Source organism: Camelus bactrianus, chromosome 4, assembly GCF_048773025.1.
Source record: "Camelus bactrianus isolate YW-2024 breed Bactrian camel chromosome 4, ASM4877302v1, whole genome shotgun sequence".
NCBI classification, from domain to species: domain Eukaryota; kingdom Metazoa; phylum Chordata; class Mammalia; order Artiodactyla; family Camelidae; genus Camelus; species Camelus bactrianus.
This window is the reverse complement of record NC_133542.1, coordinates 66962762-66974232: the sequence shown is the minus strand read 5'-3', so window position 1 is coordinate 66974232 and position 11471 is coordinate 66962762. Positions and strand designations below refer to the sequence as shown.

General features: G+C 43.6%; 1 protein-coding gene across 1 annotated transcript; it reads left to right on the top strand.

Annotated features, from left to right (window-relative positions):
* The first annotated feature begins 2744 nt into the window (after positions 1-2744).
* On the top strand, positions 2745-11214 carry PDCL (phosducin like). Its single transcript, XM_010956169.3, has 4 exons — positions 2745-2883; positions 4314-4490; positions 6839-7020; positions 8913-11214. The coding sequence occupies exons 2-4, from the start codon at positions 4319-4321 to the stop codon at positions 9462-9464; spliced, it is 906 nt and encodes a 301-aa protein (XP_010954471.1). The 5' UTR covers positions 2745-2883; positions 4314-4318; the 3' UTR covers positions 9465-11214.
* The last annotated feature ends 257 nt before the right edge of the window (positions 11215-11471 follow it).

The window sequence follows — 11471 nt, the reverse complement described above, 5'->3', positions numbered from 1 at the left end:
AGGTGCTTACAATATACAGAGACAACCTGTTCTGTGTACCTCACAGTTTTCTGGAGAGTCTATAAATAGCTAACATTGTTTTCTTTGATGCTTTGAGCCAGCCAGCTCAAGGGCAGGCTGCCTAGACCGACTGCTTGGCAAAATGGTAGCTAGTCAGTTTCCCCCTAGAAAAACAAACAAGACCCATTCTAGACATCCCATATTTCCCTCTTCTCTTTATAAATCCATTTTTTAAACCTTTGTTGACAATCATCTCTTGACTCCTCCATGAGTAAACTTGTTTGCAGACAGTGAACTGCCTCCATGTTATTCTTTGACAGGAATAAACACAGAATGAGTACACAGAAGGAAGATGTCAAAAGGCTGAACCTGGGGCATTCTGTTATTTAGAGGTCACAAGTAGAGCAGCTAATGAGGGCATCAATGAAGTTGGAGAAACTAGGGGAAGGTATTCTTCTGAAAACCAAGACCAGAAGGGGTTTCCAGAAGGAGTGATTAGCTATCAAATGATGCTGAGTGATTCAATAAGAGCAGAACCAAACTTCACCCAGGATTTGACAACTTGGAAGTCATTGGTGGCCTTCATAAGTGTGGTTTCAGTGGACTCCTGGGAACAAAAGCCTAACTGAAGTAGGATGGGGAGGGACTAGAGCAGAGGAAATACAGAACTGTTTTGGATCTGGCCTTAAAGGAGATCAGAGAAATGAGATGTAGCTAGAGAGGCATGGTGAAGGAGGAAAGTGAGGGTTGACTTGAAAAAAATTGTAAACTTTTGGACCAGAATAGATAATACTTTCAGATGTTTACAAATTACACATAAAACATTATATATAGAAAGTCTCTCTCCCATCTCTGATTCCCATCTGCCCCCTTGGAAGCTAACTATTTCATAATTTCTTGTTATTCTTCAATGCTTTTCTTTATGCATGTATAAGCAAATATTATTTGTCCCTATTTTTAATGCAAGAGGCAAGAAACTGATACATAATGTTCTCCATGTTTCTTAAAAAAAAAAACTAAACAATATATTATGCAAGTATATTTATAGGATAAACTTCCAGGAATGGAATTGCTGGGTTAAAGGTTTATGTTTTTGTTATAATAGGTATTTCTCAATTACCATCCGTAAGAACTGTATCAATTTGTATTCTCCCCAGCTATGTGTTCCCCACAGTCTCACTGAGTGTTATTAAACTTTTTGATTTTTAACAATCTGAATGGTTTTCTTTCAGAGATGAAAACTAGGAAAACATTCGTATACTGTAGAAAGCAAGCCTGAACATGTAGTGGAGAGGACATCACTGCAGGAGCAGTTTCTTTTACTAGGCTGGGTGAACTGGGTTCACTCCACTGGTGATTCATTTAATAGGTACAGATGCAGGGGGTACATTTTGAGGGTGCAAGTGTCTTTTGATTGCTTCTGTTTTTCAGATGAAATAAGAATCAAGGTCATAAGGTAAGCCACGAGAGGGGAGGGAGTGTTGAGGATTTGAGAAAAGAGATGTGAATTGCTTCGCTTAGAGGGTGGGGGCGTAGCCTGCCCAGGGCAACTAAGATCTTTGGGCAGCACTGAGGGCCCCCTTGAGGACTTCGGCCTTAAATTTAAAGTGAATTTTGAAGGAAAAGAAGCAGCCATGCATGAAGAAGACCCCTGCTTCAGGGAGATATGAGTAAAAACAAAATTAAAAGGAAAGCATTCATCAGGTATTCATTTAACAAATATTTGTGGGGAATCTATGCAGAGGTACTGTTGCTGGGTGCTGGCTTGTCACTTAAAGCAGATCACAAGCATATTTAAGTTGGCTGTTCGCGCAAATCTGATTAAGGTAAGAGTATGCATCATGCAAATAAAAATACAAACAGTTACCAAAGGATCTCTTTGTATGAATTGTTCTTAAATTGGGGTATGGGGGTTCTTTCGATAGCCTCAACAAATAGCTTCTCAGAAAAATATGCACACATACAAATTTGCAGACAATTGCAGGTGGTGTAGAATCGCAAATTAAGAATCTCTCCGTCAAATTTTACGGAGATAAAACTTAACTATTTGAAACAGTGTATTTATATTTTTAATGATTCAATTTACACAAAGCTTCCTATGAGCTACTTCATGTGGTGTATTAGACGCCTTGGTAAGGGCTAAGAATGTGAAATCATTTTAGGTTTCCAAGAAGTTGCAAAAATAATGTAGAGCTCCCCTGTGCTTTTCACACAGAATCCCCAAAAGTTAACATCTTACATAACCGCAGTACAATTATCAAAACTAGTGATACAATACTACTATTAATTGATACACTTTATTCAAATTTCGTCAGTTGTCCCATTCACATCCTTTTTCTGTTCCAGTATCCAATCCAGGATTTCACTTCGCGTTTAGTTGTCAAGGACTTGGCTTTTTTTTTTTTTTTAATCCAAAGGGGTATGTGTTCTTGGGCAAATTAACGTCCGAGTCTGTCTTCTGTCTTAATAGACGTGATGTGATTAGAATCGATAAATAGTATATGTGGAAATGTATTCGGAAACTTCAAAGGTAACTAAGTTGTTCTTATTGCTCAAAGCTGGGCATACCTAGCGTAGCTCTTCGTTCGAATTAAAACAAAAAGAAAGCAAATATAAGCGTATTATTATTACCGAGATGTTTGTCCCAAAGTTGGACCCGTAGCTTCTCCCTCGGCCGCCGGGAGAGGCCCCCTCTGATTGGGCAGCGTGTATCCGCGCCGACGCAGGAAGGCCGCCTCATTGGTCCCCGCAGTCGGGACTCCGGCGGCTTTTCTCTTAGTGCTCAGGGCGCCGACCCACTTCTCTTCCTCCAACCGAGCGCTCCTTTCCTTTCTAAGTGCCCGGAGTTGCCAGCCTGAAGGGGTCCGGATTGAGCTAGGCCAGGTAACTGCACTGAGGTCAGCCGGGAAGAAGCGGCAGGTCTGGAATACCGGTGGGAGGTGGTGGAATAAAGGTGGTCGGGGAGCCTGCATTAGACGGCCTTGTCCGCGCGCCCCCTCGACCCTCTTCCCCTTTCCTGCCCCGCCTCTTCTGCCGGCCCCACCCTCGGGCTCCCCCGAAGGTCCCGCGCCTCTCCACCGCCCTTCCGCTGGCGCCGCCCTCGACCTCCTAAGGCCCCACCCCCGCGAGCCCTCCCTCTGGCCCCGCCCTCGACTCCTCCCCCAAAGGCCCCGCCTCCTGCACCAGCCCTCTGGCTGGCAGTGCCTTTCCAGCTTCCTCCTCAGCGGCCCCACCCTCACCGAGCACGCAGCCCACCTAGCCTCTCTTCCCACCCTGTCCCTCCTTGGCTCCTCTGCCTCTTTTAAGTGATGTTCGGCTTTCTGAATCCACCTCCCGCCACCTCGGACTCTCCCCTGGCCTTGTACTTGCACATTTTTCTCAATTAACCCTGCCACTTTCGCCCTCCTCTCTCCATCTGACTCCCCGGGTGCCCGCATTCCCCTACCCTTCCAGGCTTCCTCTACATGAGCTTAGCAAAGCCTTGTTTTGGATTCTAACAGGCTTTAGTCAAGGAAGCATAGTATTGGGATGCTTCAAGGGAGGCGTGCTAGAGTTCCAGCCCCTCCTTGTGGGATCAGGAGCGGGCCTGTGAGGGACCAAGCTGTTCCTTTCTCCCGAAACGTCCCAGGCTGCTTCTGATGCAGAAGCTTGGCTCTAACCATTGTCCTTTAAACACTTGGGAATTAATAAAATCTTGTCATGGGCCCTTCCTTTATTTAACCAAAGTTGGTAGGGCTTCAGAGCCCATCCATCCACCGTTGATGTGCTGACTAGGAGGTGAAGGCAGGAGACAGATGAGTGATTGCCTTAGGCAAATGGTGACTCGGCATCACACTCTTGATGCTTCTTTTTGGAGTTTTTCCTGAGAATTCTTGCCCAATTTTTCAATTACCAGCAGTCTTACTTGGTAGGTACATTTAAAATTATGTGTAGGTACATCCTTCATCAGTCAGTAGATTCTGCCAAGCAACACACTAGTGCAGTGTGTACTATTCAGAAGACAGTGACTCACACCCTCAGTCTTTTGGAGTTAGGAATCCCTGGGGTCTGGTCCCAGCTCCACCATTTGCTGTAAAAGTTGGTAGAGAAGCTTTCCTCATCTGAGCCTCAGTTTTACCATTTACAGAGAGAGCATGGTAAACCCTATTACACAGGGTCATGGTATGGATTTGTTGAGATCCAGCTTATGAAAATAATTACTTTTAGGGGCCCATAAATAGTAGGATCTGAGCACAGGTGAGCCCCCCCAATTCTTCCGATTCGTGTCTGTCTGATTCAAGCCAGCGAAGAGCCTGCTGTGTCTCCCTCCCCAGGCACCATGACGACCCTGGATGATAAGTTGCTGGGGGAGAAGCTGCAGTACTATTACAGCAGCAGTGAGGATGAGGACAGCGACCACGAGGACAAGGACGGAGGCGGGGGTGCCCTGGCCGGCAGTTCCATGCCCGCAGATGCTGAGCTGGCAGGTGAAGGCGTCTCAGTTAACACAGGTACTGGCAATCCCTGCGCTCTGGAAACAGGTTTAAAAAATCTCCATTAAATACCATTAAATACGTATCAGAAGTCTTATGATGACTTCTCCCTAATTCCAGTCCCGCCTCCAGAGATAACCTAGTGTTACCATTTCACTGTGCACACTTCTAGCCATTTCACTGCACAATACGAATATGTATGCATGGCACCATGCTGATGATTCAAACAGGCTGGCCTGCCTTTGAATTCAGCTTCTCAAATTAATAGGTATTTGATATCACATAAATCATGGGTATGAGTGTACTGGTAATAAATTCCTAGAAATGGCATAGTTACACTTTTACATTTTATTATTTCCAAACGGGTGTCAGTTGAGGTGGCACTGGTTTGTAGTTTAAGCAGCAGTATGATATTTCCCCATATACTTGACCTGCTGTGTTATCAGCCTTGTTCATCTTGCCATCCTTGTGGATGGCATATGGTAACTCACTGTAGTTTTATTTTCTGTCTTTTTAAGAGTGACATTGAACTTTCCTAATTTTAAAGGATGTTTTCCTATTCTTTGCTTTTTTGAAATTGAGTAGTTGGTCTTTTTCTTCTTAAGGAGCTGTATGTTAAGAAAATTAATCTGTGATATGAATTGCAAGTATTTCTACCAGTTTGTTGTTTGTCTTTTGTTCTTTTCCTGGCAGGAAATTTTTTTTTTATTGTCATCTGCTTGAAAGTATTATTTTATAGTTTCTTAGTTTTCTTACTTAAAAGGCCTTCACTCGAAGATTATAAAAAGGCGCTCCCATGTCCCCCATTTTTTTTTTTTTTCAGTATTTTTATTTTTGTCTTTTAACATTTAACTATTGATTCATCTGGAATTCATTTTGGTACAACGTATGTGGTAGGGCCCCAACTTAATTTTTTTATATTGCTACCCAGCTGTTTCAACATCATTTATTGTTTTCTCCATTGTTTTGAAATGTCCGTTTTATCATGTGCTGAATTTCTGTTTATATTTGGTGTTTAGCTGTGCTTGCAGTGTCTTCCATTGATTTGTCTTTTACCATGCTGTGTCACACTGTTTTTAATTATTGTGTTACAATATGTTTTAGTATCTGGTAGGTCTAATCCCCACAAAATACTCTTCGGTGTCATTCTCTTCCTAACTTTTGCTTTCTTACTTTTTCCAAAGCAAATTTAGGAGCATGCACATGTGTGTAATCATGTAATTTCATTGGAACTGCATTAAACATATAGATTAATTTAGGAATAATTGGTACCCTTGTGATGATGGATCTTCCTAGTCAGGAATATGGTGTTGCCTTTCTGTTTATTCAGGTCTTTCTTCGTGTTGGTAGCATTTTAAGGTTTTCTTCATGCAGATTTTTATATTTTTTTCCATGGTAACAAATGACCTCCAAGTGCTGCCAATGGCTTGTGACAGAAGAGGTTTATTTCTCCAGCACGTTACATGCTGCCTGTGTGGGTCAGCGGCAGCTCCGCTTCTGCTTCAGATGTCCTATCATTGTGGGAACTAGGCTGAAGGAGCAGCCCGTTTGGGACACACTGTTTTCATGAGCAAGTGTGGAGTGCAAGAGAGGGCTGGAGGAAACATGTAATGGCTCATTAAGTTTTTGCTCAGAATCCACTGGCCACAGCAAGTCCCACGGCCAAGCCCAGCGTCAGGCTGGGGCTACAGGTACTCTTCCCACAGGAGGAACCACGGGTCCCGTGGCGAGGGGCAGGGCCCTACAGCCTGGGGGCAGCAGGGTTTAGGGTGAGCTTGAATAATAGAACAGCCTGCCACAATCTTGTCATAAAAAGTCGGCTAATACGGAAGGGTAGAAAGAAAACAGTAGACGTTCTCTCCCACCAGTCCCCTTCTATCTCACTTCCTAGAGACAACCACTGTTAACAGTGATCCTCCCCGCCCTTTTCCTGTGAGCATACACATGTACACGCACATTGACAGCCACCTGTGAATATTTATACGTGCACATACAGGTCTTTCTCTAAAAATTGGAGGATCATACCATGATACTGTCCTGCATTTTGCTCTTTTTTTTTGACCTAATGTGCTTGAACATTTTTCAGGGCAGGGAACATACAGCTACCTCATTCTTTCTAAGAGTTGCTTTCTCTTCCTTTGAGTAGATGAATCTTAATTTATTTAACGTATCTCCTAATGTGGGGCCTTAGCATGGCCCTTTAATTATCATAGACCGAGCTGCCATGGACATGATTGTGTGTAGACCATGCTGCCCTATGTGAGCGTCACCATGCTGTCGCCAGAGCAAGCTTTAGACAGATGTGAGCTGGCCCCTGATTCCGTGCTCGTTCTTCTTGGTCACTGCCACGGTCACCCCCAACTCAGGTCCAAAAGGCGTGATCAACGACTGGCGCCGCTTCAAACAGCTGGAGACGGAGCAGCGGGAGGAGCAGTGCCGCGAGATGGAGAGGCTGATCCAGAAGCTGTCCCTGAGCTGCCGCTCCCATCTGGACGAAGAGGTGGATCAACAGAAACAGAAAGACCTCCAGGAGAAAATCAGTGGGAAGGTAACTCGAAGCACCCAGGCTTTTCTAGAAACCTCCCTGGTGGCTGGAGCCGGGGTTAGTGATTCAAGAGGTGGAGCAGGTTTGATTTGGCCTCCGAAGAGCTGTGCAGTGCAGGGGAAAGTATAGAGTCTTGTCACAGCTCATACACACCTGGGTTTGAGTCTCAGCTCTGCCACCAGCAGCTGTGGGGAGTGTCTCTTCCATCCTGAGTCTGCTGTGTCTTTGGTTAAATGAGGCCAGTCTCCCAGCCTCAACCACCCAGGGTTGTGGGTACAGTGCCCATCACAGTGCCTGGCCTGTTGAAAGTGCTCAGTAAGTTTCCAGTCTTTTATTGAGGGCTTACCTTGGGCCAGAAATAAACCTCTGAGGTGGGAGGTGTTATCCCCATTTTACAGATGGGGAAACCAAAGCTGAGAGACGGGAGGGCACTTGCTCAGGGCGGTGCATCTAGTACGTGCTAATAGGAAGTGGGATTCTAACCCAGATTTTCCTTCTCTGTCCATGATGTTGCTGTTTCACCTGAAGCCTGTTCATTAGAATTTATTCTAATGAGGCAATCGAGTAGAAGCAAGCAGACACTCGGAGATATTTGGAACTAGGTCCCTGATTCTCTCTACCTTCCTGGTATCAGAAGGACTTTTATTTCCCCCATGCCCTCTGACCACGATGGATGTCTAGCAGTGCCTGAGATCATTTGGCTACAGCCTAAAGCGGCTCTTGGCTGGAAATAACCACCAGGGTCAGGGAGCAGATAAGAGGATTAAGTGAGGAGTCATTTGCCTTGACCAGGAGGAGGATTTCAGGGCATTAGACTCCAGCAAAGACCGTAACAGGTCAGAAGGAGCCACTCTGATGGGAGAGCCACGAGAGGGAAAGAAGAATGGTACTGGCTGTGACGCAGTGACAACATGCGTTCTGGTCCAGTGTGGCCCCCCCCAGCCCCACCCTCTCATCTGCGCCAGGGTAGGCGGAGCTGAGCTTTGTCACAGGAGCAGGGATGTCTTGCTGCACCAGGGCAGGAGGGGGAAGATGCTTTTGTAAGTCGGCTTCAGGACAACATGCCCACTGTTCACAGAGCCTCCTTATATTGAGGGAGAGACCAGATGGAGCAGAATATCCCGTGGTCACATGGGGCTGTCCTAGCGAGGCTGTCCCTGTCCTGCTGGGTTGCTGCAACAGAACAGGACTAGAAACTGCCTGAATGCCAGAAAGAGGGGAGTGGTTAAGCAAGACAGGGCACGTTGGGTATAATTTTACAAAGAATATTTGGACACATGAGGAATAATTTATGATATAATAGTGCTAAGTGGCAAAAGCAGGTTGTACCTTAATTGGTACACCCACAACTGCTGTTATAAAAGCAGAAACGATTTCAGCATGTGACTGGTAATAAAAAGAGAAACACATTTTCAGAGAGTGTATGACTGTATATTTTGTGTGTGGGGCAGGTTGGGGGAGGGTGATGCAGGGCAGGGATTATGAATGTGAAAGTTCCTCAATGTCCTGTTGTCTTCTCAACAGAAACAAGACAGTGAATGAAATAATCAACCCATTGTCAAGACTGACAAAAAGACAAAAGCTCATGAAGTGGTATTATCCGACGCTGCCTATTTGGATGGGGAGGCACTATGACTCAGTCATTGAAAGCCTGGGTTTTTCAAAAATCTAGTTTGAATCCTGGTCTTACACTTGTTACCTGTGTGAACTTGTATAAATAACCTCAGGTCTTACAACCTCATTTGTAAAGTGGGGATAATAAAAGTCCCTTCCTGACGGGGTTGTCAGAAGATTTCGGTGAGATATAGTGCACACAGAGCATTAGCGTGCCGCGTCATGTCTCTTGGGTACCTCGTGTAACTGTTCGGTTTGCTCCCTTGCTGGTCCTCCCGCAGATGACTCTGAAGGAGTTTGCCATGATGAATGAGGACCAAGATGATGAGGAGTTCCTGCAGCAGTACCGGAAGCAGAGAATGGAAGAGATGCGGCAGCAGCTTCACAAGGGGCCCCAGTTCAAGCAGGTCTTTGAGATCCCGAGTGGAGAAGGGTTTTTGGACATGATTGACAAAGAGCAGAAGAGCACCCTCATCATGGTCCACATCTATGAGGACGGCATCCCAGGGACCGACGCCATGAATGGCTGCATGATCTGCCTCGCGGCGGAGTACCCGGCTGTCAAGTTCTGCCGGGTGAAGAGCTCGGTGATCGGGGCCAGCAGCCGCTTCACCAGGAACGCCCTGCCTGCCCTGCTGATCTACAAGGGGGGCGAATTGATTGGCAATTTTGTTCGCGTCACTGACCAGCTGGGGGAAGATTTCTTCGCTGTGGACCTGGAAGCTTTCCTCCAGGAGTTTGGGTTGCTCCCAGAAAAAGAAGTCTTGTTGCTGACGTCTGTGCGTAACTCTGCCACCTGCCACAGCGAGGATAGTGATTTGGAAATAGATTAAACGGCTGGTCTCGTTGCATAGATTTCTCATTGTTGGGGCTGGAAGATGCACGTCTGTGTGTTTATTTCTGTTCTTTTCTGTGTCTTCTGGCTTTTCAGCTGTTCTTTGTAGTCCCTCTTATGATACATACAGTCAAGAAGTTCTCAGATTAAATCAGAAAGCTGAATCACCTTGTGGCCAGCAATAACGTGACTTAACATTGTATAAAGAGGAAGCTAGGCTTTTGAACTGTTTACTTAAGATTCTCTACCATAACATCTCTGTTACTGTTTCCAGTCAATATTTACATAGCATCCTAAAGCCAGTGTCCTGGAAATTGTCTTCAGGTGATCCCATAGGCCTCTGCCAGGTCTGGGAGTATAATTCTATAGTTAGTGTGTTATTTGCAACATAAATAATGCATTTACTTCATCAAATGATTGTAAATTATATTTACTTGTAATCAGATCCATAGCCCTAGGAGGCAGTTAAATTTCTTCCCCCCAGACCCTCTTCTCTCCTAGGGTCTTACTTGAAGGTTCCGGACCACATGTGTCTGCCCCATCAAGAGGGGTGACCTTTGCTGCAGGAGTTGACGTCCTGCTCGAGCATAGTTGAGTTTACAGTAGGAGGAAGGATCGAGGTGGCCTGCCCTCTTGACGCTGGAAGGTCAGCTTGACTTAAAAATTAGAGCTAGGATGGAGCTGGGAAGTCTTTTTAAAGGAAATTACTCCTGCTCATCTGTTTCCCTGTTTCTCTTATTTAACAAGGTAATTTTTTTGTTTAATGTAACTTTTGCTAAAACTTTTTTTTTTGCATATTGAATAAGTAACTAATATTCAGTAGAAGAAATTTACCAAAATACAGAAGCAAAATAAGAAAATTAGAATAACTTCTAATCCTACCATCTAGAGTAAAACACTATTCATATTTTGGGATATTTCCTTCTAGGGTGTTTTCTTTGTATACACAGACATTTGTTTGCTTGTTGTTAAACGAAACAGTGGGATCATTCTGAACATACTGTTTTATAGTATGGTCGGCTGATATATCAACCTTTTTTGTGTGTGTAATTAAATACTCTTCTACAGCATTTAAAAATGGCTATTTATTCCATCGTATTGATGTGCTATAATTTGCTTGGTGGTTGTCTCTTAAAAAGAAAAACAACAAAGACTTTTTATTACAAAAGTAATAAAAGTTCATTGTAGAAAATGTAGCAAAAATTGTCAAGCTGAAAAGAGATTTAGAAAGCCTTTATATTTCCACCAACCAAAAAGAATCCCTGTTATCATTTAACAGGTATCTTTCTGGTCTTCTTTCTGTGTATTTATAATAATGACTGTCTTTTGAGTTTTTTCTCCTCTTGTTTTTTACTTTAAAATGTGCACATTGTAGGGACAGGGAAAATGTAATCTGGAATTAAATATTAGCTTTAAAGTTCACCGTTTTGCTTTTCTTGTCTATTTAGGAATTGACTAACTGTGGAAGGGTCTTGACAATGTCTCTTGTAGTTAATCAACAGAAAGAAAGTGCATGGGTTTTGTATTGAAAAAGCTTGTTGTAGAAAGTGTGTGGAAAGCGTAGAAAATTATTAGATGCAGAGACAACTGTTGTCAATGTTCTTGTTGATTTCCTTCCAGTTTTTTCAATATTTTTAATAACATTGAGAGATTATTGAGTTTAGTCCTGTGTTTTGTTTAATGTTACATCATAAATGCTTTGACATGTTATAAAAATTCTAAATAAATAATTTTTAATGGCCTCATAATATTCCATATCCATTGCATAAGCCATATTTTAACCATACTTTTATTTAATTTTGGATGTTTAGATTCCCAGTTTTTTGCTGAAACACTTAGCATCTTTGTATTTGGGGCTGTATTTTGGATCATTCTCTTAGTATAGATTTATAGAAGAGAATATTGGATAGAAACTTTTTTTAAACTCTTTTTTTATTGAATTATAGTCATCTTACAATGTTGTGTCAAATTCCAGTGTAGAGCACAATTTTTCAGTTATACATGA